The sequence below is a fragment of the Mesoplodon bidens genome, assembly GCF_964165515.1.
Source record: "Mesoplodon bidens genome assembly, contig: HAP1_SCAFFOLD_707, whole genome shotgun sequence".
NCBI classification, from domain to species: domain Eukaryota; kingdom Metazoa; phylum Chordata; class Mammalia; order Artiodactyla; family Ziphiidae; genus Mesoplodon; species Mesoplodon bidens.
In genome coordinates, this window is record NW_027672104.1 from 45,499 (window position 1) to 73,006 (window position 27,508).

At 48.5% G+C, this 27,508-nt stretch overlaps 1 protein-coding gene and 1 pseudogene across 3 annotated transcripts; both read right to left on the reverse strand.

Moving 5' to 3' along the window:
* Positions 1-520: 520 nt before the first annotated feature.
* Positions 521-7,192, reverse strand: LOC308610572 (centrosomal protein of 78 kDa-like; annotated as a pseudogene). The gene is made up of 4 exons: positions 7,091-7,192; positions 4,707-4,860; positions 2,580-2,720; positions 521-584 (listed from the first exon to the last, which is right to left on the reverse strand). The product of its transcript is annotated as a centrosomal protein of 78 kDa-like (transcript).
* A 10,372-nt stretch (positions 7,193-17,564) lies between these two features.
* LOC308610574 (BCL-6 corepressor-like) lies at positions 17,565-27,496 on the reverse strand. Of its 2 annotated transcripts, none has more exons than XM_081259658.1 (5): positions 26,928-27,496; positions 25,558-25,744; positions 19,664-19,909; positions 18,219-18,400; positions 17,565-17,888 (listed from the first exon to the last, which is right to left on the reverse strand). In XM_081259658.1, exons 1-4 carry the CDS (start codon positions 27,405-27,407, stop codon positions 18,240-18,242), a joined length of 1,074 nt encoding a protein of 357 aa, XP_081115784.1. In that variant the 5' UTR covers positions 27,408-27,496; the 3' UTR covers positions 17,565-17,888; positions 18,219-18,239. The 2 variants fall into 2 exon arrangements, 1 of the variants encoding a protein (XP_081115784.1); XR_014014585.1 differs by lacking the exon at positions 17,565-17,888 and adding an exon at positions 18,982-19,208 and having other exon boundaries at positions 18,348-18,400.
* Between the last annotated feature and the right edge of the window lie 12 nt (positions 27,497-27,508).

Sequence of the window (27,508 nt, forward strand, 5' to 3'; positions counted from 1 at the left end):
CAAATTTTTTAAACTTTCAGAGGGCACCTGAATAAAAGATGTGTTGTCCACTGGTGATTTTAATGTATCTGGTATATAACTAAAGTCACCACAAAACCCTTTCTGGGAAATTGGCAGATCATAAACATAAAAAATTTATTTTGCTTTTTATTAAACCTTATTGTTTTGCTGTTTCAATATTCAAATTTACTCACAAGAAAGAGTCAGTTTCATATTAGATTTGGTTTCACAAATGCTGCTCCTGCTATTCATTCTTATCACCAAAAAAAAAAAAAGACTATTTGTGACTAACGATAATATGTTACAGAAAATAAAAAGTTAAAAGGTTTTCAATCTGCATATCTGGGAACCTAAATTAAAGCATCACACAACATTTTCAAAAACAGAAAAGCCATTTGATTTGACTAAAATCTTAGTTTTAAGATGGCAGAAAGTACCTTGATAATTTTCTTTTAAGAAAGAAAGAAAACCAAGCCATTAAAGAGAAATTCTTCCAAGAGAACTGAAACATGCTATATACCTCTGACTTGGCACTCCTTCTATCTGGAGAACTTGTTTGGTAACTGTTTTCATCACAGAATGATCTAAAGTAAAATGAATTGAAATTAGAGTAATTATTTTCCAATGAGTGGCTATTTCCATTTAAAACCAAAAGCCAACTAATTATTGCTTTTCCCAGACATTTAAATATGAAATCTACATTATATAATTATACACTTATTTCCCCCTTTGTGTATTCTAATTTCTTCCTCAGAAACCTAAGATGCCATCTTGCAGACTGCCCACAGTGGCTACTATTTTGGCAGCAGCAAAGGTCAACTTGAAACATTTTGCATCTGAAGTGGCTTTGGATACCTTTGGATACAAAGTACAGTCTGAGCACCGTCCAGACGCTTAGATACCTAAAGAGCATCTAAGATATCAAACCAGGGCATCCAAGATAACAAACCAAGTCCTGATATTCCCTCAAAAGCTGCTCCTCCCATCAGCTCCCTTCTTCTAAGTGATACTACCCAGTTGCACACATAATCATCAACGACTTGTCTCCTTGTTACTATTTCCTTCATACCTCACATCTATCTGCAGGTCTTGAGAGCTACACCCTCAAAACACAACCTGAATTCAACCACTTTTCATTTGCTGCAAACTTCCAACCTAACCTAGGCCATAAACATCTCTTATTTGGAGCACTGTGATAGTCTCCTAACTGGTCTCCCTGTTCCTCTTCTTTTTTTTTTTTTTTTTTTTTTTTTTTGCTGTACACGGGCCTCTCACTGTTGTGGCCTCTCTCGTTGCGGAGCACAGGCTCCGGACGCGCAGGCTCAGCGGCCATGGCTCATGGGCCCAGTCGCTCCGCGGCATGTGGGATCTTCCTGGACCGGGGCACGAACCCGCGTCCCCTGCATCGGCAGGTGGATTCTCAACCACTGCGGCACCAGGGAAGCCCCCTGTTCCTCTTCTTTATCCTCCCAAGTCCCTTCTCTATACCAGGTCACCTTATTCAGATACGATTTGGATCATGCCTTTTTCCAGTTCAAACCCCTCTACTCATTTAGAATAATCCACATCTTTACTCTGGCCTTCAAGACTTTACAAGAGCAGACCCCTGGCTAGCTCCTTGACCTCATGTCATACCACACTCTTCTTCACTCAGTACTCTGCCCAGATTGGCCTCCTTGCTTTTCCTTAAATACTCCACCCACCTACATGCCTACATACTCATTGCCTCCTTGTCCTGGAATGTGCTTACTCCACATCTTCCATGGCTTGCTCCTCTCTTCATTCAGGTCTCCGTTCAAATGCCACTTCTCCAGTGAAGCTGTCCCCTAACAAACCTATCCAATGGAGTCCTACCTGCTCTCCCTCACTCTCCTTACATTAAGATAGTTTTGCACTTCCTACTCTCTAAAATTATATGACTTATCTCTTTACTCATTTCTATCTGATGTCCTTCACTAGAATGTAAGTTCCATGAGGGCAAGACTTTTGTCTGTCTGGTTCACTGCTTTATCCCTAGTCCCTAAACCCGTATCTGGCACACAGAAGATGATTACAAAATTACTTGTGAATCTGACAAATGAATAAAGTACTCCTGGCAAGAATTCAGAGGCTGCACAGGAAAGAAAGAATGCTCTTGGTGGAAGCAGGCTTAGTATCTAGGTTCACCTCTATTCAGAGTAGAGATAAGAAAAATTGACAAGTATAATTCACTTTAGTTAGTACAGTAGCTGCTAAAAACATAAGGGAAGTGCAACACTAGAAAAGTACAGTTGAAGCTTGAACAACATGGGTTTGAACCTCGCGGGTCCACTGACACACGCATAGTTTTCAATACATATGTACTATCGTCCTACATGATCCAAGGTTGGTTGAATCCACAGATGTGGAACCACTGACTATAAACTTATACCCAGATCTTGAACTGTGTAGGGGTCGACAGCCCTAACCCCACGTTGTTCACGGGCCAACTGTATATGATGAGGAAAGTTAAACACATTGTTTTAAAAAACTGTCAATACCTGAACAAATTGTTTTTGTTTTGCTATGTGTTCATCAATTTAAAAAAAGTGACCACATACCAACAAGCAGATTTTTTCTTATATCCAGAACGAGCAGAGTTCTGTTGGTTTCAGGGGCCTTTAGTAAAGCCTTTGCTCCTTCACTGGTGAGGCCGCACTGCTGCAGGTCAAGTGCTTTCGATGAAAGACAAACGTCACTTGCTAACTCTACAGATTTAACATATAGACAACTCTCATTTTCTCACGTGTGGAAGAGTCCTGCACAAGACAAGTCATGGCAGGTTTGTAATTTTGGGTATGGAAAAAAACAGAAACATATATGCACACACATAATGCATAATCCAATTTAAAAACCTCTTCTTGGATGTGCAGTGATAACCCTGGCTTTAGTACCAATAAATCATACAACGTATTTTACAATTACAGAACTGAAGAATAACTGTATATAACCTATGAGCAAAAAGCATCACAAAATGAATCTCAGTTCATAATTAGCAAGGGCGGCAGGGGCATGTAAACCTCACAAGCAAAACCTGGTGGAGCTCAGAAATGCACTGCATTCTTTTGATCATGATCTTCAGCTCCAAATCACACTTGAAACTAGTTCAAAGGGGAAAACAAAATAGAAGAAATGTAATAACTGTTAGTTTTAGAGGAAAAAAAGACAAATCTAAGAGGATACAAATAATAAAAACTTTCAACAATGTGTGAATAGAGAATACATACTAAAAACCTATCATGAAAGTAGGATGGTCAAGAACCCTCGCAGTAAAAGGTCAGACAAAACCCAGAAAAACTGATCATGAATTCTAGTAGTTCTGGGGCTGAACAACCTACTCATTTAAACCAAAGGGATCATCACTAAAGCACAGGTATTAAAAAATATTACATGAAAGGAAACTATCATGAGTCTTTTGTTTAAGTGTTGTGTGGACCATCACATTAAAATAACTGGAGTCTTTCAACACCCCCATGACGCACAGAAATAGCAAGTCAGACATACGGATCTGACAGGATATGATACAACCCTTACAAACTCTCACTACAGAAGAATGGACACAGGGTATAATTAACCAAATAGCCAAAGTAATACAAACAGCCAGTAAACCTCACCAGTCAATCAGATGAATACAAAATAAAACAAAATGTGGTTATTGTCCTATCAGATGAAGCCAAGATTCTGTAAGAAAAGCCTTTAAATAATGTCTATACCCTTTGGATCCAACAACTCTCTTTCTAAGAATTTAACCAAAAGAAATAGTCAGAGATATAGGTAAGGATATATATCAGAGTACTATTTGTAACTGAAAAACTGGACAAAGCTTATATACAAGAATGGATAAGCTATGTGCACTGTGGCATATTCATATAATGGAATACTGAACAATCACAAAAAATGATGTAGGAGATGCAAATTTACTGACTTGCTAAAATGCTCATACTAAATTAATTGAAAAAAGTTATAAAATTTGGAGTAATCCCACTTGCATAGAAAATGGAGAGGTACTCATTTTTGTAGTTTCACATTTTTTTACAACTGCTACAGGCCAGTGTTTGTGAGAGGCAGGCTTCACATCTACTGTTGGGGTGGACTACAAATTGGCATAGCCTTTCTGGGTGGTAATTTGGCCATGTGTATCAAATGTCTTAAAAATAGGTCACACTTAGTCATTCCACTTGTAGTACCTTATTCTACAGAAGTAATCCCGATGGACACAGAGATGTATATACAACGTATTCACATTGTTTCTGACAGGGAAAAGCAAACTGTCTAAATAGAATTGCAAAGAATTGATTAAACTATGGGACATCAATACGACGCAATACTACATGATACATCTTTAAGTGAAAAAAGCAGGAATGTGAAATAGCAAGTATACTACAATTCTATTTTTGTAATCCCTAAGTGTACATATATATTTGTAGAAGAAAAAAAGACTGAAAGTATATACGCCAAAATGAACAGTGATTATATCTGGGTATTAAAATTATAGGTTCTCTTGTAACTCTGTATTTTCTGTAAAGGATATATGCAACTCTTAGAGAAAGTTTAAAAGCAAAATAAAAGCTATCAGTAAAATGAGGCTTTAAAACATCCTATCACAATAGTATCATGCCAAAAGCTAAGCATATTAAAAATTCAGTATTTTCAATTTTAGAATTTCCCTCTAAGCCATAAATCCTCACTAAGAGATTCTGCCAAAGCACTTGCACCCAGGTCACCAATGAGCGGGTTGCAGTTCAGAGTGATGCGCCTCAAACCAGCCATGCAGTCAAGATCACGTCTCCTGGAATGAAGACTCTCAGCCCAGGTTTCTTCATGCCTTCTGGTAGTCGGATACTTCAAAGATTTAATGGGATGAAATTAAGATGCTTGAATAAGGAAACAGGGTGTGCCTGAGTATGGCTTATTCTGTCAGAGAGTTACACACACACACAGATCAAGCATATATGCCAGGAGCATCAACCTGAGAACTTCAACAGTCACTTCTGGTTTACGAGTCCAGTGAGTGACCCAGATTCTGCTCGGTCAGTGATTAGATTCTAGCCACTGCATTTCCTGTTTCTGAACACTTATGTAAAGTTGGACAACTCAATTACAGTCTATGAATTATTTTCCTTATCTTCTAAGTCAGGGAATTGGTTCTAAATTCTATCTTTGCTGAGGCCCTATATTTCATCATCCTGTCCTCCAATGGCCTCCAAACACCTGACTGGGCAAATCATAAGAAAACTTTTTAATATGCATCTTATTTATTAACAAATTATATACACAAAGTTCCATACATAGAATTTATGTACATGATAAACTACACAGATTTTTAAAAATAATACAAAGGTAAAAATGTTCTAATATTTTCTTTTCCTAACTCCTAAGGCATTATTTTATTTTACTTATTTTTTTATAAAGATTTATTTATTTATTTGCTTGTTTGTTTGTTTGGCTGTGCCGGGTCTTTAGTTGCAGCATGCCGGATCTTTTAGTTGTGGCATGTGGGCTCTTAGTTATGGCAGGCACGTGGGATCTAGTTCCTTGAGCAGGGATCGAACCCAAGCCCCCTACATTGGGAGCACATAGTGTTAACTGCTGGACCGCCAGGGAAGTCTCAAGCATTATTTAAAAAACTATATTTACAAAATGTATCTCACATGCTACCTAGGGTGTGCACACAAGCTTTAGAGGCCTGGACTATGCAGAGCCAGTTTGATGTGCCTTGGGAAAATAATGGTTTGACATTTAAGCAAAAGTACTGTCTTGAAGATATTCAATTCTTTATATTCATAAAGTAAATTTTGGTAACAGGGAACACTGACTGTCAATGAAAAAAGTCTTATTACATTCCTGAAAATGTAAAAGACTCAAAGTGCCTTTGTTACTCTATAAGGAAAATCATTAGTGTCATTTTTCTATTAACAATAACTTATTAAAGCTCCAAGCAGAAACAACAGCAATCACTTACACAGAGCTTAGTATGTGCCAGGCACTATTTATACAAATAAGTGCATTTAAACCTCATAATGAGGCATAGAGGTTAAGTGATTTGCCCATGGTCACTAGCTATGAAATGGGAGAAAGGGAATTTGAACCTAGGCCATTTGGCTTCCGCACCCAAGTTCCTGTTTTCTACCTCAGGGGTCAATGGACTTGCCCTGTATAGGCTCAAAGAAGTTTTCAATTTTTAAAATCTAAATTTAAACATTTTTCCAGATTTGTGGGCTATACAGTTTCTGTTGCAACTACTCGGCCCCACTGGTGTAGGGTGAAAGGAGCCATAACTACCACGTAAACAATGGGTGCGACTATGTTCCAGAAAAACTTCCTTTACAAAGCCAGGCGACGGGCTGGATCTGGCCCACCAGCCAGAGTTTACCTATCCCTGATCTGCACCATCAAACTATTAAAAAGCCTTCATGTCAAATTATTAACTAACTTTAGGCCTAAATACAGTCATTATAACCACTGTAAAGTTGTTAAGGCATTATTTCAAAAACTGTATTTACAAATTGCTGATGTACTGACTTTTATTAGTTTAAAAACTACAACAGCTAATAAACACTTGATTCATTTAAGTCTTGAAGACTAGAATGGCATAGTTTCTTCACAGTATTACAATAAATGTTTTCAGTAAAAAAATACATAAAAGTATTATTACGTATTATATATTAAATCTCTTATTTCTAAAATTAAGTGGACTATCTTTACTAAATGGTAGAATCCCAAACTGAAAACTGGTCATATTCTTTCAGCAAAATGAAAGCTGTGCTCACATGTATCAAAAGGCAAAAATTAGGGCTTCCCTGGTGGCGCAGTGGTTGAGAGTCCGCCTGCCAATGCAGGGGACATGGGTTCGTGCCCCGGTCCGGGAAGATCCCACATGCCACGGAGCGGCTAGGTCCGTGAGCTATGGCCGCTGAGCCTGCGCGTCCAGAGCCTGTGCTCCGCAACGGGAGAGGCCACAACAGTACCACACACACACACAAAAAAAGACAAAAATTAACTGCCCTCTGTATCAATATATTAATGTGTTTCAATCACATATGTTTTCATGAAAGTTTAAACATAAAATCACCTTTAAGATCTAGGCCATGTGATCTGCTCCATGCCATGTCAGAATACACCCCGTGACGTTTACTTAACTTGTCTTAAGTGTGATAGAATTCTTTATACCTTGACAAATAACTAAAAGGAAAAAAAAAACCCACACACACAAAAGATGAAGAGCCTATACATTTGTCAATCTTGACTTATTTGCTTTTCTTGAGTCAGTTGGAGGTTTATAGCCACATTCTCAAAATCATTAACTACAATCTTCCCAAACAGGTAATTGACGAACAGATGCATTCTAAAACTTGTCAATAACAAAGTGCTATTCCACTTTACAGCAACAGTTTAATTCTATTTAGATACTAAAACTGAATACACTGAATACTGCAAACTTTATTCCCAACCACTCAGCAAAGTACTACATACCTTTTCAGATATAGGAAAAAAAAGAAAAAAAAAAAAGCATACGATTCTTCCTATTTTCATTTCCAAAGATACATCCCAATCTTAATGATCAATCAGCGATTTAAACGTCAACTGCAAACCCAGTATACTGCTGCTATGCAGTGTACTAGAGCAATAGAAGAGAGAGGACCTCAAACCCTCTGTTCCCTCAAATTCAAAGGCAGGCTTCCTGACCCCTCCAGACCACTACTGGACACAGGGAAGGCACACTAATGTTTCAGGACCCCAACCAACAGTCACCTGCTTTGTGATTACTTCCATGACACACCCTCACCAACACCAGAGTTTGCTGCTCCTACGGGACGTTACATGTATTTACTATTTTAACACATACCACAGTGCATCATAATTATGATTGCAGATAGATGTTCTAACAATTGAAAGAGAATGATGACTTTTTTGCTCTTTACATCTTGCTATTTCCCTTCCCATAATATTTCTTGAAGCGAAACCATAAAATATAGACAAACACAAAAAACAGAAAATATAAAAAACGTGTGCTTTGCACCTTAACACAAACTTAAGTAAAATTAGTTCTGACAGTATCCAGCATGACAAACTTCCATGGTACAAATGAGAATGGACCAAGGTTTGAGCAGGTACAGGAGATAATCCAGGCATGAACAACACCAAGGAAAGGTAGACAGGAAGTAACATGGTGTGTAGGAAATCACGAGACCAGTCTGATGGGAAGAGACTTAAACAAGACTGAAACTCACTTCCTAAACCTCCATCTCCAACTGGACAATTCGCAGGACACAGGTGCACCAAAGTGGCCAATTTATTCAATCCCTTTAATATGGAGGAAGAGTTTAAAATTTTACTGGTTTAATTTGCCCCCAAAGCAACTCTCAACAGTTATGGCCTCTGTCGTCGGAGCTTTGTATGAAATTAAGTCAAAGTGTGGAGCTCCTTTGCCTTTTTTTTTTCTCCTTAAAAAAGAAAAGAAACAATTGTTCCGAGTAAAAACAAACATATTCCGAAGCATGTGTACATTGAAAAGTAAAGAAACTTTATTAACAACTTCATAAAAACTGACTTAAAATTTTAAAAAGAAAAAAACATGTTTCAAAGTCCTTCCGACTGGAGTCGTGTCTCATCGTGTCCTTTCTTTACAGAAATAGTCGTATTAGGACACATATGCACAAGGATTAACACCATGACACACTGTACACGGCGGGCCCCGGCGAGCTCACCAGGCGTCGTCTGAGTCCAGGTCTCTGGGGAGGATCCACTCCACGGATGAGCCCAGCAGAGTCTGAAGCTCGTTCGTGAACTCCACCACATCTAAGAGCTCCTTACTTTCCGGATTAAAGGACTCCAGGTCTTTGGGGCAACAGAATAAGAGACTTGCTGACACTTGCCGGTAGAACTCGGCCTCCGCGATGGTGACAATTTCCACATTTGGAAAATTGCAGCGGAATATGCAGGAGGACATTTGCAGTTTCTTGAGCAGGTCTGAGAGCAACAGCCAGTTACGACGCCTACACCAGAGAAAGGACAGTGGTTTGAGTTTCCGGCAAAATTAGAGGCGCTCCCAACTATAAACTACCCGTCTCCTGGCGGTGAAAGGGCCTGCTACTTCCACTTTGATTACCCCACCCCCACCCCACTTCTCACTGTCCTTAGAAGATCTACTACTTTTTTTTTTTTTTAATTTAATTTATTTATTTATTTTTGGCTGCATTGGGCCTGTTGCTGTGCACGGGCTTTCTCTAGTTGTGGCTCGCGGGCTCTAGAGTGCAGGCTCATTAGCTGTGGCGCACGGGCTTAGTTGCTCCGTGGCATGTGGGATCTTCCCGGACCAGGGCTCGAACCTGTGTCCCCTGAAATGGCAGGCGGATTCTTAACCACTGTGCCACCAGGGAAGCCCGGAAGATCTACTTCTAGCGGGGGAACTCTGGACTCATGTGCATGTGTTAAGAGACCACCTAGGGCAGATCAGCCAACTTAGACAAAAGCAGGAGCAGCGCCCCTGAACCAGCCTCGTTGCAGGCCACCTCAGTGCTGCCTTGGCTCTGGCCACAACTCAGGTCACCCCTCTCCAAGTAAGTGCACCCCGTTCTAGTCACTGGGGAAAACCAGTCTGTATGCCAACCCAAGGGAGATGGCAAACACCTCTTTGACCTCTCCTCTCCTCCGGCCCTCACGAAGAGAGCATGAGAAACACTCGAGGTCACCTGGCTTTCCTTGCCTTTCCCACACCTCCAACCCGCCCCTCAATGCTGCCGGGAGTGAGGCTTTTTCGAGAAGGGAGGTGGTACAATCCTTCCTGATACCCTGCCACGCTTTATGATCTCTATCCCGAATACAATGTCACCACAAAGGCAGACACGGTCCCAGCCTCAGAGTCCAAGGAGGATGCTACTCCTTAAGCACTGGGGTCAACACACAGCAGAGCAAGGTTTCCTGATGTGTTCACTCCGAAGGGTTGGTCATGGGGCACAGTGGCCCGACTGTGGGGACAAGACTCGATCTAAGCAAATCTGAAGACACATAAGATCCCAGGTGCCACATACAGCTTTTTCTAATCTTATACGAGAAGAGGGTACACATCAGTATTGTCCCGTGGACCTCACGCGCCTTGGAAGGCCCCTATGGTAGCCGTTTGGGGAGGATCCCTTCCCCAAGAGTTTAGTGACTGAAACTGTACAATTGCAGTCGCTGACTCCCGTGTCCTTTGGGCTCTAGGGGTGTGTTCCAATGAGGGCAGTTGGCTGGGGAGCCCTCCCATCCCCCAAACTTTTCTGGAAAAGTTCCACTGCATTATGTGAGGTCGGTGGACACTTGGTGAGGAATTCACTCACCCCCCAACCCATCCACCCTCATCTGCTGAAGGGGATTTCTAACTCCTGCCACCCCACAGAGCAGCTGGGCTGGCTCTCGACCACACGCTGGCCACGCTCACCCCTGAGCGACGGACACCTGGACGTTATAACACGGCAAAACGGGGTCTTCGGAAAATTCAGATTCCAATAGGTCACCATAGGCCTCGTTGCTGTCATCCTGGTCCTCCGGTCCTGGGGGATTTGCTAAAACATCGTAACCACTTTCATCATCTGGTTCTAACCGGGGGGGCAAACAAGAGAGAGGTCAGTAAGCTGGAGCAAGATTCCAGCTGTTCTCCAAAAAGGACCCTGGAAAAATTCTTTCCCAAGCAAGCCCTGCTCACAGCACCACCCCCACCCCCACCCCCACCCCCACAAGCCCAACTGAAACGAACAAGGCTGCTCACCACACACACAGCTGCCAGAGAACTCCGAAGAGCAACCGGGGTTACCGTCGTCAGGAGCCTGCAGGTTATTTCAACAGTGTGGAGAGAGAGGGGGAGAGAGACAGAGAGAGAGAAACAAGATAACGCCTGCTGGTAAGAGGCAAATGCTGCTGGAGTTCGGGAACATCTCACGCTGGGGCTGGTGTCACCTCCTGACAAGTCCCACTGCACACGCCTCCAGGTATCTGACTGAAACCTCCCCACGCGTCCACCCGCCTTCCTGAGGGACTGCCCGCCTCACCGCCCCAGCCTGCCAAACAAAAGCTAGCCTGGCTAGCTAAGAGTTTTCCAGCCCCCCACCTCGCAAAACTCAAAGTACGTATCTCTTCTTTGACAGACTAACGTTGGGCCGCTTTTCCCAGTAAAGGGTCACTTAGAGTAAACGGGGGGGTGGGGGTAGGGGGAACCCAGGTGAAAGGCTGTGAAGTCACCGTCTAGATGCTTGAACAAGACCGTGTCTTGACCTCTGCCGTACCTGTTAAGAACTTCTCCAGAAGTTCGCTGTGGTTCACTTTCTTGATGGTTCTACCTGAGTATGTAGCCAGGGTAGGAACAGCACCGTAGGAGAGGAGCAAGCGGACAATTTCGAGATGATCATTCTTGACAGCATCGTGGAGAGGCCTAGGAGAGGTGCGGGGGATTACACCCGTGCACGCGACGCTTGCTTCTAAGGACACGGGGCAAAATCGAGCGTGTGCGGCCAAGCCTCGTAGGCGCGCTGTTTCACCGAGGAGGTGAGTGTACGGTCGCTGCGACAAATTACTCTGTTATTTCCACACATAACCCTTTACGGGACAGGTGAAGGGACCATCTCAGGCCTAATTCTTCAATGCAAATCTCTCTTAATGCATGGCCCAAGGAGGAACTCAGGCCTAGATGAAAACGTTTCCAATGAACTTAAATAGTGACAGACTGTAAGAAGGTAACGTACGGAGGGGTGGGGGGAAGAATCCCAGCATCACAGAAGCAGATACGACAAGCCATTGTTATACCATTACAAACAAAACCCAAAAAGTGCAGTTTGTCAAAGAAACTGGGGGCAAAGTGGAACCTCTCCTGAAACCAACTTGGAGATGAGTGATCAACCCTCTCGCCCAGAAGCAGTCGACAGGCAGGGCGAGTTCTCAGGAGGATACAGAGTCCTCCTGCCCGTGTCCGCTGGGGTCAGGAACACTGTCCGCAGTCCCATCCAGAAAGGATGCGATTTGGAAACCACGAACCACCAAATACCTTACAGTTTTGCTAATGTTATGACCGTCAGGAAAGCCCCAGTGCCCTGCCTCGTGGTGGCATCCCAGGTACAACCAGGAAGATGCTTGGGCTGACTCAGACCTGGGCCTCTGGCCAATAAACCGAGGTCAAGGACAGAGTGGGGGCCAGGCCCGGGGATGTGGGTGGACACGGCAGGTCCTATCAAGCCAGTTGCCACTGGACCTGTCTGTACTCCTGCAACTTTCAACTCACATATATGTTCAAGAGTGAGATTCAACAGACGCTGGTGAAGAGTCCAGGGTCTTAAAAGAGAACACCCCTGATTATTCATGCAGGCTCAACATTTTCAGGGACCTCTGTCCATAAGAGTGTCACAGAGTTTTAAAGTTCTATGTAAATTTGCCAGAAAGATCTGTCCGATTCCATTCTAGAGGACTCCACCACCAGTGTGCTTACATGGCACTCACTCTCCATCTTTCCTTCTGGGGTTCCCCGCACACCCTGAGAACCACTGCCTATGCCCCAGCAGGGCCAGGCCAAGAGCAAGACCGCCACTGACCCGGTTCCATCCTGGGCACTGCAGTTGACATCGGCGCCATATTCAAGGAGGTGTCGTACGATGTTGAGCCAACCTCTTGCACAAGCCTCGTGCAGGGCACAGTAACCCGCATTGTCGCGGTGGTTCACATCACAAATCTTGTTCTCCAGGCAGTACAAGACCACTTCCTACGGGGAGAGGAGAGGAGAGGAGAGGAGAGGAGATACCATCAGACAACCATACAGTGAACCTTGTAAGGGTGACCTCCCCATAGCTTGGCGGTGCCCACTTTCAAAGGCATACATCCTTGGGGCCAAAAGCCCACCATAGCGCGGGCAGGCGGCAGGCATCCTGGTCGGGGGTGAGAGTGTGTGAGAAGGGCTTGGAGATGCAGACAGTGTTGTCTAAGGCTCTGCTGCACCAGTGGCCTGGCCATGGGCAAGTTACCCTTGAACTTCTCCAAGCTTCCACAGGGCTGCTGAGAGGACGCATTCGGATAGCGATGAAAGCCCTCAGCCCAGGGGCCGACGTGACCAGTACAGAAGTGTCACAGCTGCTAACATCTTAGATGACACATTGCCAAGCACAGACCATTCTCACTTGATGGGTCTGTTCAGTCAGTGGCAGTGGACGATAACACAAGTTTAGATCAAAGTATGGATGACCAACACTTAAAGAGAGCTTAAATCAGCCAGAGAACATTCCCCAGCTTAGAGAAGCAGGGACACACAGGTCAGCTACATCCTCGCGCCCCCTGTTAAGACCCCAAATCAGAACCTGGGCCTCAGATGCTCTTGTCTGTACGTTAAGTAGAGTTAAAGAGAAGCTCTCTCCCTCCATCCTCGAGGAATGACACAAAATGCCTCCAATAACCCCACCCTCTATTTTGCCTCACTCCACCCTCTCGGGGCAGAATCAGTCTAATATTCTCATATTTACTCAAGTTAATGACAGGAACCTGATACACCACAGGCTGCAACCTCCACATTTCAAGAATCAAATAAAACATTCACCCCCGCCCCCGGAGATGTTCTGTGTCAACACTGTGCATTAGAATCACTGTTATTAACCTTATTTCTTTGGCTTGTTAAAATATTAATATGAACCACTCCCAGTAAGCAGAGCAGGAACTTATTCAATGTTTTATTACCTTAAGAAAGTTTTCAGACACATCGAAAGCATTTGCCACCAGAAAACACATTATACTGTTTATACTGGGTAAGTCGTGCCCAGCAGAGAGCCGTCAGGTTCTGAGAGCTGGGAGTAGGCAGAACGTGCATGTGGCCCAACACATGGTCTGCTGGGTAAGGGGGGATGGGATGGGGTCAGAACAGGCCTCCTTGTGACATCTCTCAGGTAACTCATCTGTTAAACCTAAAACGGGGGTCATTCTAGCCGCCCATAAGTGCGAGATGGGTTCTGTAAAACCTTTTATGCCCTTTGGAGGACACGCCAATCAAAGGTGACCACTCACTTGGGAGCGAACTAGAATGTTCCATTTGCTTACCACGTGAACCTAATGGGGCATGCTGGTAAACCTGGCCATTGGTGCCCTGTTACTTCAGGTCACTGCAGCAGCTCCCTTCCAAAACAAGAGGAGGAAGAGAAAAGGCACGCCCACGAATGCATTTCTCCGTTTACATCCCAACCTGCCAGAAAGCCCACAATCCTCTGGGCTCCCAGGCCACCTGCCCCGAGCCCTGGTATCCAGGATACCGCATGAAGCTGCTGCTCTTTTAGCAGGCCCTCACTAGCCAGACTTGAGTGGACGGCTGCAAGCTAATGAGTTGTGTGCGCCAGCCACGGAGAGGCCCTGTCACGTGGCTCTGGGATCAGGTCTGAACGCCACCAACTGCTGTGCACACATCAATTTACTCAACCCAGGGTTTATTTGCTGTGACAATCATGGCCTTCACCTGGAAACCTTCATCACTACTAGGGCAGATTCAAGGGTACCTAGAAATGAAAGGCCGTCCAAGCTGGTGGGTAAGTCAACTCTCTTCTCCTGGAAGATGGCAGCAAAGGCAGCAGTAGCCCCACGGCCAGGTCAGACTTTTTGCCACGGGCTGTCCTAACTCAACCACGTTGATCCCACTGTTTACACAGTGCTTCTCATTCCCCAGATGAGGACGTCTTCTGTCACCCACAGGAACCCAGGAGCTACCAGGAAAGGAAGGTAGTACTATCCTCATTCAACACTTGGAAACTGAGGCCCAGAGATATTAAACCCCAAGTTCAATTAACATGAAGTACTAGACCTAAAACTCAGGTCTTTGGTACCTGGTCAGCTGGGAAGATTCAAAAGGCCCAAGAGGGCCCCAGTTAGAGGGATGCAATCCAGCTGTGACGAGCACCCCACAGGCCTTCTCTGTTGGGGGTCAAGTGGGCTAACTACACTCTCCTAGCTAAGAGGGTGATGGCCTCTAAATGGATGGCAACCGTCGCCACCAACACTTTCTCTAACTGAAAGGTGAAGAGGCGGGGCGAGTCTGTCGACGCAACACATTCCTTGGTTTATTTTCTCTGCTAGAAATAAACGGGAGTGTCTGAAGGGCAGCCCAGCCATTCCAGAGCAAAGTCAAACTGCTTTTGTCGGACAGCTCTCTGTTCAGCGGCTATAAGCCGAATGCCACTACCCGCAAAATGTAACCATAAAGGCCATAAGCCCGACGTTGTGAGTTAATTAAATGCCTCATTAACTTTTTAAAAAACATGACTTATTCAATTCATAGAAAATTTAACCATCACCGCTAAAGGCACAAGCATGTGGTTGCACACTAGCGTTTTAGCCTAAGAAATAGAAGCCTTTTTCCCAGGAGGGAAAGGTTTGAGGTCTTTGGCCACGCAAGTGATCTATTTAACTCGGATCTGAAGCCAGAGTGTGTTTCTAAACTTCCAGAACCACATTATCATGACATAAAGCTCAGACAGCCTTTATACTGCACATGGTATCTTTGGCTAAGCAGAAGAAAATAACCAAGAATGCTGAAGACAAAACTTCAGGAAAACCCTCCCAAACCACAGCCTTATCTGCTTAAGCAAACTGTCCTTCAATTTGAAAAGGTTGAAGCTGCCACACCTCCCAACTGGGCCATCATCCCAACATTTAAAATTCTGCCCAGAGAAATCCCAGAAACTTGGATTCAAAGTTGAAAGCGTTCATCTACTTGTCACAATGTTCAGCATCAACACTGGTGATGTGTGGAATCTACATATTGAAATTTACATTTGAAGAAAAAAACAAATCCGACCGTAAACATTCCCAAGGCTTCCTGTGCAATCAAAGGCCAGGTAGCCTAAAAAAGGATGGATCAAGTGCCCCTTGGTGCAGGCCTCAGAGCCACCAAACCAAAATGGAAACTGTCTTAGAGGACCAACGAGGGTCTTTTGACCTCTCTGGTCCCAAAGGGAGGCTGCTGGAAATGATGCCAAGTTCACAGGTGGGGCTCGGAGCCCCGCCCTCCACGGCGGGTGCAGCAGCACCCCGCCCCCCCATCTCCAGCATTTGCTGGAAGCGGGAGTCTACTTTCTCAACCCTAACCCAAAAGTTGGGGTTAGGGGTCTCCCCCCCACCTCCAGCGTTTGCTGGAAGCAAGGAGACTATCTTCTCAACCACGGGGGGGTCTAGCTCAACACTATGTGCAACATCTGCTCTGTCCTCCTAGGCGCCCGCTCTCAGCTCTTGGGAAACCAACTGGGTGCTCCTTGGACTTCACCTGCAAGTAACTGCGCTAACTACCAGAAAGTGCTCTCTAGCTAATGGAGAGGTCTCCAAGAGACGTGTAGATATAAACAACAGCACATTCAACCCACAACAACAACAACAAAACACCCCAAACTAAGCATAGCCCTAGTGCTTCCAACTTCCCACCCACAGTCATGCCTTAAGGCCAAGGCAGGCACACTTCCAAGGGCTCACGGCACTATGGACCGGGGTGGGGGGACACGACGGGAGACGGGGGACAGGGGCACAGAGCTGGCTGAGGGTGTGGGCGCCAGGGCTCCGGGCCAGCCTGGGTCCTGCCACCCCAGTGCTCAGCCACACCTCCACGCTCAGCCTGCTGAACCGCGTTTTACTGTCACCATTCAACTCCCAGAGGGCTGATGCCAGCACAGAAAAATGCCTTTGCCCTGTGGGCTATTACATCACAATTGCTACTGACAAGTATGGTGGGGGAACTGCACAGGGCATGGAGAGTCATCTGTCTCACAGAGGTTTTGAACTGTCAAAAGGGCAATTCCAGTGTGAGCCAGTCTTGCTGAGGAGCGTGGTGGGCTGTGGAGCACTGCTGGATTGCTACCTGTACGGGTATCAGCTAACCCCTCTGAGGCTCAGTTTCCTCATCCGAGAGTGGGCTAGTACGCGTTACTCCCAAGTGAACATGTTAAAAGGGTGAAAGGAGTTACTACAGATCACACGGGCTTAGGCAGATATCAGCTATCATTCTATGTTGCTCTAGCAAGAGGCCATCACTGTCATCAGCCGTGCTGGGTTGGGATACAGCAGTGTGGACAGGGAGTTTTGTGCAAGGCTCAACCCCTGCTCCCCGCCCATCAGCCCTCGGCTCCCATGCCCTCTCAGAAAGAGACTGCTCAGGTCTGCCCCACTCCCACCCCTACTCTGCACAGACACTTCCCACCCGCTACCCCACAGGGGCATCACTCTGCCCCAAACAGCACAAGTTAGTAGAGCTAATAACTACTCTCCTACTCTCCTTCTTGCTATTCAGAATCCAAAAGGGCTCATTAAAATTCCCCTGGTCGCCAAGCCCTGGGTTAGGTCAGATTTTATATCAGAGATAAGTGAGCCAGACTGGCCGAAGCAGCCTGCCTGCCTGAACGGGAACAGAACATCAGAGAGGCCTGCCTTTCTTTTCACACCACGACTGAACAAGCCACCAAAGAGCCCGCAGTGTGAGCGGGAGCCAACGCAAACACCCTGCTGGAACACCCAGCCCAGCCCGCCACGTGGAGGGGGCTGGGCTCTGAGACCCGCCCCCCATCCCCAGCCAGTGTGTCCCCCACCCAAGGAGCAGCAGCCGGTGGATCCTGATCCGGGGCACCCACAAGGATGCTCACCTCGTAGCCAAGCCGGGAGGCCTGCTGTAGGAGGGTCTCGCCCGCGTTCTTATTGACAATAAGTCTCCGCGCTTCCGGTGGCATCGGGCGGGACTGGGTGGTCTCTGGAGGGGAGCTTGACCATGTCAGCTGCGAGGCCTGGGAAGCTGGTAACAATTGCTGCAAACAGTCCAAGGGCTTCTGGTCCTGCTTGGCCGGCGAAAGATCATAGCCGAAACTGGGCTCAGGCCGCTTTCAAAATCTCCGGACGGTCACCTATCACGAAACCAGGCAGCGCACACATTTCAGGCTGTCCTTCCTCCACCCGCCTGGTTCGCCTCCTCCCTGAGTTACAAACCTGAGTGGAGGAAAGCACTTTTCCTCCTCTCAGTCTGGGGGAGGCGGGGCGCGAGGAAGGGGTTGCATTTTTACTAGCTGGAAACTTCACCACCACCCAGGAGACACGTCCCCTAGGAAGGGGCAGGGACGTTTTGGGGGGAGGGGTTCAGGAAAAGGAAAGCTTTGTCCCCAGAAGCAGAGAAGCAGGCAGGCGGGATGTGCCTGCACGGGCCCAGGGGGCGGGGGAGAGCCAGGGGCAAGAGGTACCTTGCCATCCGCATTGTCCACCTAGGAGTCCCCTGGCAGCGGCAAGCCCCGCCTGGGCTCCTGAGGGATCAAATGCTTGGTTTTGCACGGTCGCTTCCCGGATGGTTTCTCGCTGTTGTCGGTGTATTGCTGCGGCAGGGGCGAAGGCTGCCGATCCATTTCTTCGTCCATGCACAGCACATCTGTCAGGGGGAGAAGCAGCGGGCGTTACACAGTTGTAGCTGGTGAGGAAAGAAAAGCCCATTGTTAGCACTGATCGTTGGAGCAGCTTCAGTTTTTAAAGATATACCAATTATGTTTTCAAAGCGCTAATATGTTAATCATCCCACATTCAACCGGCAAATAGGCTAACCCACGAAACGCCAAATGGCAAGTCGCTTCAAAGGGCCGCAAGAGAGGGCAGAAGCCAGCCCTTCGTGCGCTCCCGTCCCCACCCGTGGGGGGCCTGGGTGCTCGGGACAGGGCAACTGGGGACAGCCTGAGGCTGGAATGAGGGCACTGACAAGCGCCCGGGGTCACCCAAGACTTCCCTTCCTGCCCAGCCGTGGGCTGGGTGATGAGGAGCAGCCCAGGAAGTCGAGCTCCCGCCTCACTGTCCATTCCATAAGGAAGTGTGCAGGCTGAAAGGACCTCAGGAAGAAAACTCCCCGCTCGCCACACGCTACTCTTGTCAACTTGGATGGCGCTCAGGTCCCCTCCAGGGCCGTTTCCCACAGAGGGCGGGTGATCCACCCTCCAGGAGCGCCCCCCGCCCCGTGCGTACCTTGTTCATTGTCACTGCGTTTAAGGGACTCCTCCAACCAGCTGCTGTTGCTTTTGGCCTCTGCCCTTTTCCTGCCAGGTTTCTCTTCGGAGATGCTATTGCCCTGGGGGGTGACCGCAGGCTGAACCGCCTGGATCACTTCCTTCCTGCCCTGCCGGCCAGGTTTGCTCTCTGCTCCCGCCGTTCTCTAAGGTGCAGCAAGCGGCGCTGCTTTCTGGGATGGAGCCCTGTTAATTCAATGCACACCTCAGGTTGGTCAGCTCACTATAATGTGGCTCTTCTAAGTGGTGAGAGGAACTGTTTGTCATTTCCCTCTCAGGCCAGTCAGCTAATGGAGAAATAACTACAAATTAATGAAGAAGCCCCCCGGGCCGGGGGTGGTGGTGCGGGGAACAAACTGTCTTACACATCACTAACAGGGGTGGGGGAGGGGAGGGGTGTGGTCACTGTGTTGGCTGGAACTTGTCACCAAGTCTCGGGAGGGGGTCTATTTGCCTTTGGCCACCTTTGGGCTCCAGCCCCGCCACCTGGCTTTGGGGGGGTGGGGGGTGGGATGGGGGTGGGGGGTGGGGAGGTGTGAGTGGCTCCCCCCAGGGATCCAGGGTGGGACTGGAACTTTCCACTGCTCCGCTCCAGGACTTCCGTAGGGTGCCCTGCGGGCCCGAAGCCAAACCGAGCTCACCTTTGGAGACCCGTCTCCGCTTGGCTTTCAGCAGAGAGTCCTCCGGGAGCACAGTGGTCTCAGTGTGGTTCCTATTGCCAGAGACCTTGCGCTTTCTGTTCAGCCGGAGGGTGGGGCTGCGTGACGCGTCCGGGGCCGCCTGGTCGGCGGGGGACTCTCTGGGGGGCTCCGTGTCCATATCCTCAGGAAGATCACTGTCTTCTGGGGCTTCAAAGCGGTCAGGTTTGCTTCCATCATAACACTCCCCTAGGGGAGGGGAGACAACCCGGAAAGGAGGGAACAAAGGTCACCAGGAGCAGGCAGGACCCCCACGCCCAAGGCAATCTGCTACCAACAGACCACCCCCCTTTGGAGACCAGGGGCCTCACACGCCAGAAGCACAAAACCCTCAGAAAGACGTCCCAAAGGAAGGACAGCTGAACACAACCAGCAAAGAAAGCAGAAAATGAGGCGCGTAGCCCACTCACAATCCATCCTTCAAGGGTCAAGGTGAGGCATCTACACCATCCGTCTATAGGCATGTGAGATCACTCCCTAACTGCTTAACTCTCCAAGGTGGCTTACTTTTAAAGGGGGGGTGAGTGACCTCACAGTAAGATCCAACCAATCAGGGCAGAGCTACAACGGGGGGTGAGTGACCTCACAGTAAGATCCAACCAATCAGGGCAGAGCTACAAATGACTATGGAAACAGCTGCTAGTCAACAAAAAAGGCTGATGTCATCAAGAGACCAAATAGCCCCCAACTGCCATCTACACAGACATAGCACCAATGTTCACTTGGGTCAGCAGGGGCGAGGGTGAAGAAAAAGGGTAGGGAAAGAATGGTGGGAGGCTGGGAAGCTGGGGAGACCAAGGCAAGAGGAGCCTGGCAAAGGGAAAGGAAAGGCTTCCTGGTGCACACACAAGGGTCAAGGGCAATTTCAAAGAACTCAACCAGATTGCTACAAGTCCGTCTGTCCTCTTTCCACACCCGTGGGGGGAAAGCATTTCACTGCCATCGAGGGGCTGCTCCTAGTTCCTGTCTACGAAGAAGGCCCTCAGTGACACCAGTCACCCACCTGGCACGTCTCCACGCCTTCCTTCCCAGGCAACAAGCATCTAAGGACATTTCAAAGACAAGACTCCAACCCCCTTCGTGGGGGTGGGGTGGGGGGGTGCGGCGGGCAGGGCTGAAGTACTCACACCTCAGCTCCGCCTGTGTTGCTCCTGCCCCTCTGCTCAATCTAGCATCCACTTAGGGCTTTTCCTCCAATCACCCCAGCCTAACATCACTCCTCACTTTTGCTCTAGCCAAAGAAACAGTTCAACTGCTTTGCTAGTCACATTGTTTCTAACACACAAATAATTCCATAATGATCACTGTGCTGGTAAAGAGTTCCCCGAAGATGACCCTGTGTCCATCACCGGCCGGGGGTGGGGGTGGGTGTATGAGTTTGGTATTTCGTTAACACCTGAGCTAAGCTCCCACAGCCCGTTTTTCTAGATGAAATCATGGACACACCCCTCACATGCTGCTCGCATTCCTCCTCCTCTCCCTAGACCACTTCAAGTATCACTCCCACTTCTGCTCAGCAGGCTGGTCCCCTGATCAGCCTCTCTTGGGAGCATTCCCAGCATTTAATGGCAGCCAGTTGTGGGGATGAACCTCACCCTGGCCTGGGCTAGCCTGACCTGTGTTCTCAAGGGTGGAACACACTTAGCTTTTCTTCAAGGGTATCCCAAGGTGGGAGAGATCCCCATCTAGTCTTGCCGGAATGGTGGAATCACCCCAACCGCGAGGGTCTCCTGCCATGGCAGCAGGAGAAACCCCAAACTCCTGGCCTGTGCTTACGGGTGATGCAGCCCAGGCTACCGCAGGCCCGGTGAAGACGGCGTGCTGCAACTCTCACTCGGGCTGCTCTGTGACCCTCTTAAACACTCGGGCAGGAATGGCGCCGCTTTACAACTCGGCCCCCTTCACTTGTAAAGTGGGAATGTTGGGTTTCCTTGGTGGCGCAGTGGTTGAGAGTCCGCCTGCCGATGCAGGGGACACGGGTTCGTGCCCCGGTCTGGGAAGATCCCACATGCCGCGGAGCGGCTGGGCCCGTGAGCCATGGCCGCTGGGCCTGCGCGTCCGGAGCCTGTGCTCCGCAACGGGAGAGGCCACAACAGTGAGAGGCCCGCATACCGCAAAAAAAAAAAAAAGTGGGAATGTTACTGCTAGCCTCCCTCCAGGGTGGGCTTCATAATCACGGGCCGGGCTCAGCACAGAGAAAGGCTGGAAAAATCCCTTTAACCAAAAGATGCCAAGACTTTCAGACCAGCCTGAATCTCAGGCCTGAAATGTAGGAAATTTTAAGAGGTGAGCCCTGCTGGTTACACCATTGGACTTCTCTGGTCCAATCAGCCTTCCCTAAAAGCTCCGTGGGAGGGGATCCATGGAGGGATGGAAGGGCTACCTTAAGAACCCCCATGTCCAAGTTGAAAGTTTCTTTTTCCAAACTAGGTCCATCCACCCTTCCCCCAACCCCAGAGCCTTTTAGGGCAAAGATCTCAATTCCCCTCAGCTAAGGCCCCCCAAGACCTTACGCTAGTGTGACCTTACCCAGGCCAGTAATAACCCTGAAGGACACCCACCCCGACTGCCCAAGATGCCCATGGCCACCAGCTATGGGGTAGAGGCTCCGTGTCACTTGGAGCTTCTCAAAGACTGTTCTAACCACGACCCACACGAGGATGACCCTTAAGGGCAAAAGAGATGGGGAGATAAATAGATGCACGGGGATCCTAACCATCAGGCTTTGCCATCATTGCTACTTTTGGCCCTTCTAAAAGTGGGAAGCCATGTGCCCTTGGTCACCCAGTCTAAGCAAGATGTGAACGTGGTCCCTGCAGCATGGTCTTATGACTCACAGCACATATATCCCAAATTCATTATGGTTGTACCATAGCATCACCTCACAGAAGCATCACCACAGCAACATTTACAAGTCACTGTGGCAACAAAGCACCCTCACCACTGTTGAGCCATGCCCAGTGAGGCCTAAACAAGGTGAGAGGGTTCTGAGTCGCTGCAAGGCTCCCCAGGATTAAAATCCCCTTCTCTGTAGCTTAACTGTAATAGCACCTCCAGTCAGGGCTAACCTTGTTCAAAGTTACACCCGCTACACAAGGAGTGCAGGGGATCTCTGTTCCAAAGTAGTTTACAAACGTGCAGGTGCTCAGCTGGAAGAGAAGTTCCCTGAGCAAAGAAGTTTCATGAAGCCCCTTGACTGAGCCTTCCTCCAGCTCCTGGCCAGGCACTGCCACTGAGCAGGACCTAGGCCTGTCCCAGCCAAGTGGTTCGCAAGGGAGATGGTTACTCCAAGTTTGAGAAGGAAGGGACCAATGCCTCCTTGCCCCGCCCCATCTTCAAATGCCACTGAGGGTTCCTAGTGATGAACTTCCAAGTCTGAGGAACCTCCAAACTCATTTGGTGAACTTCCAAAATAAAAATTTCACTCAGCCACCCATGTGATCATAAAGAATAAATGAGTATCTCGGCCACTGTGTTTTCAAGTTAATTCCTTTTTTTAAACAACCCCTAGCAACAAGATGCACCCGCGCCAGGACAACCAGGGCCGTGCAAACAGCACCCACCACCTTAGAAGCTCCTGGGCCCTCCATGGGTAGGGGCTGCCTCAGAAGGGGGAAGGCATCTTGAAGGCGTCCTGGACCCTCTCTGGGACCCATGCCCGCCCCAAATCCCCGCCCCAGCTCCCATGTGCTCACAGCTCGGCTCTCGGCCACACCGACACCCATGAGAAGGACCTGAGCCCATATCAGCTGAAGACGTGATGGCCCAAGAACAAGAAGGCCCGTTCATATCCAGCTGAATGGAATGAACACCTGCTGGGCCTTGGACATGGAGGCTGCAGTAAGAACAGTGGCCCCTTCAGGTGACCTTTCCTGACCAGCTATTTACAAACCCCACGTCTCTACAAGACAGAGGGTGGGTGGGGAACCCACCTCCATTGCCCCAACCTTTCAAACGGAGCCCCTCACCTTCCCCAACCCTTCTCCTGCCCTCCCATGGTGGCGATTCATGGCTCACTGGGCCACGTCCCGGGTGCTCCAGGAAGAGACCCGTCGGTCGGTCTGAGATTGGAGGCAGGCGGTGGGGGGAGGGGGCTTTCGGAATCATCTGGGGCTCAGGCCCTGCTCCCCATCAGCCACACCGAGTTCTCGTCTCCACGGTCAGCAGGAAAGACTGGGAAGGACGCACACTAACGTCTCTGGGAAGAAGGGTGGGTGAGGCCACTGAGACATGAAGGGCAGCGGCCACCCTGGGTTTGGCCACGTTGCTGGAGAAAAGGGCGAGAAGACTCGAGGCCGGTTAACTGCCCGCTCCCTTCCTCCAGCCTCCCTCACCATCCACCCGCAACAGGCAGATTCCCTCCTCAGAAAAGTGCATCCCCGTGAACTTGGCCTTGCCCACTTTTACCACATCTCTCTGAGAAACTTCCCTAGGAGCTGAGTTATGAGGCCACTCAGGAGGGTAAGGGCTGCGTGTCAGCTGTGAGCACAGGCAAGGAGGGAGGCCTTCTTGCTGCTTCACTCCAGGGTGGCCTGGACCCTCCGTTTTTCATTCCAATCCCGAGGGGGAGGAGCTCGGAATCGTCTACTCCAGGCACATCAAGAGCCCCATCCCTCGGGTAAGGCCGCCACTGACTAGCCCCAGAAATCCCCTTCTACAGGAGCCACGTGGGACACACCGGTCCCGGTGTGGCTTACCCAGAACCCTGGCCACAGGCCTTTGTCTGACCCCAAAGATGAGCTGGGGGAGGGCAGTGCTCCAAGCAGCAGAGAGAAGCACACGCTGCTGCTGACCACAATTTTCCCGAACTGCATCAGGCACCCACGACCTAAGCGTGCGGGCCAACGCCGACCCTACGACTGGGTCCAAGGGCCTGGGCCTCCCAAACGTGCCCACCACCCCCGACTGTCCCGTCTCAGGAGGATTGCACGCCCACCCTGTCCTCGACGTTCACCTAGGTGCCCTCACTCACCATCACCGGTGAGGTTTCTGGGGTCCGGAGCAGGCTGCAGGCCACAAGCACGCACACTGAAGAAAGCGGGAGAAAGACCTCCACTTGCTGCCAACGCATCTCATTCGCCCAGGAAGTCTCGAGGGCCAAGCCCGAAGTCAAGCCCAGTGGGGGAGCAGCCGAGGGGACCGCAGAGTGTGACTCGAGGCCAACACGAGCTTTCTCTCCAGTTCGGCCTCCAGAACAGAACACAGCCGTCTGGTGGGAAGAACGGCCTCGTTGGTCCCACGGCCTGGGAGCGTGGTGTCAGCTCCTCCTGACTGCAAACGAGCCTCCACAGAACACAATGATGCTCATCTCTCTGGGGCCTTCATCAGCCCTCATCGCACGTGAACGAAACCTCTGCCTCTGGAGGGAGAGTCCGAGTACTCTCCACACCCTCCCACAGGAGACTGTCACTCTGGAGGGTCTGGCTCTGGCTGCAAGTGTTATCCCACTGCTACCAAAAACCCGTGTCCGTACCTGCTACACAACAGAACACATACCTGCTACGCCGGAGGTCCTGCACTGCCATTCCTCTGCTCTACTGTATCAGACTATTACTAACTACAGGACTAGCATTGCTCCGGAAAAAGGAGATGCGTGCCAGGGAACAGCATTTCATAGGTGCTTCACTCCTGGATGCCGCAACGCTCCAAAGGACAGCCAGCCTTGCAATCCACAGCTGGGAAGGGTGGCCAGAGCAGCCCGTTCTCCGAACAGCCAGCACCCAGACGCTGGGCCGTCGGAAGCGTACTGCTTCCTCTCACCTCCCTCGGCACTGGGAGCGGAACCGCCCCGTTCCCACCGACGTGGTACCACACGCGAGCCGCCTGGGTTCACTTACATCTCTCACTGTCGTTCTGGTCGGCAATGGCCTCCTCCGGGGTGACCGACTTTGGCTTTTTGTCCTGACTTCCTTTCAGCCTTTCCCAGTCAGCGGGGCTGAATTTGCGCACCTCGGAGTCTTTGGTCGTGGGGTGGCCACCTTCTCGCTCTTTCATCTCCAACTCTGAGAAGCGCATCACTGCACGCTACAAAGAGAACGGAGATGGAAAAAAGACACACCTTACCACCAAAGCTATTTCACTGCCCTTACCTTAAAGGAAAGTATCTTCAAAGAAAAGTTTGCCCAAAACCAACCACAATTTATGATACAACTGAGATATTTTAAAATTGAACGATAAAACGTAAGAGTGTCTATGTGTAACTAGTCACACACTCTTTATTCGTAAAGCCATACGTATGTAGAGATATATGTGGTGTGTATATATAGCCATACATACACTGTGGCATACAGACAGACATTCTCTTTCGAAGGTAAATAAAACAAAACAAAAACACAACGCAAAGAAAGCGAAACAAAAACACAACAGAAAAGAAAACAAATGCACAGTGAATAAAGACGACCATGGCCCACAAACTTCCCTTTGTATATTTGGAAATGAAATTTAACTCAAAAGGTTTATGGAAGATTCTAGTAATAAAAATTTGAAGAATTGACCTCACAGTAAGCAGCGGGTAGACATAAAATACTGTCCTCTTGTAATCCTTCCATCTATGTAATTAAAATGGGCACTCAATGGATCATTTAGATAACTTCAGCCATTTTTATAAGCATAAACCAATTTTTTTCTTAACATTGCAAAACAATTTGGCTTTATTTGTCTTTTAATTAAAAGTAAAATATCTTAAGGAAATTCCTATACAACATCTATCATTCACTAGCAAGTTAAATACATACTCTATCCCATTAAGCAAGGTTTGTGTTTTTGTTTTGTTTGTTTGTTTGTTTTTTGGGTGGAAAAAAAAATTGCACGAATCTCACAGACATGCGGCCGCTACACACCTCCACCAAGTATCACGTAAGGCATTCTAAGCAGCGCTTTTAGGTATATTTGTTAACGTACAGTAACGGCAGAGAAATCAAAGCGATTGATAGGTAAATGTCATGCAGTCTTTTAGACATCCTTCGCAATAATTAAAACTTCCGTTATCAGCATTCGAGTGGAGTTCGCTTAAAATCTACAGAATAACTTCAAGTATCCACTTACGTCCCCTTACTGGACACATTTCAAACATTTAAATTATCCTAAGCTTCATTAACCAAATCAGCCCAGTGTCCTGCCCTATCATACCCCCGGCCCCCTCCTCTTCACACATTAAAAAAACCTGACAACTGGTCAGGCTCCTGAAATTCGGGTGCTGGGGGCTCACCTGCAATGCCCGCTCCTCCCGACTGAGCTGACGGGAGTCTGCGTACAGTCCGGTAGCGACACACTTGAACCGGTCACCCACGTAACCAGCGGAGTTTGCGATTCTCTTTGCCAGCTTAGATGGCTTCGGTTTCAGAACTTTGCCATCGGTTGATCCTGCCTCGTCAGCTCCGTCTTTGGTGTAGGTGGGGGTGACGTCCACACTCGGTGGGGCACTGCCCACGCAAAATGGTTTGGGATCCTCTTGGGTTTTCCCGAACGTGACCGCAGAGCCGTCGCTCCCCAGGGTCGGCTCCAGGAATGCAGTCGAGACCGGCGTCACCAGGTTCTCCTTGTTGGTTACCGCTGGAACATTCTCCTTGCTTAAGCCGGAAACTGGCTGGCCCGGAGCCTGTTTGAAAGTATAGGCTTCGTGGAAGTCACTGATGCACCCCAACTCCTCTCTCAGGGCAATGAAATCCCGGTGTGGCTGTAGGGCCATATTTTACTTTTTTATTTTTTAATATATGTTCACATGTTTCCATAAAGGATCCAAGGTGGCCCATAACGTAAGGACACACAATATTAGCTTTAAAAAAACAT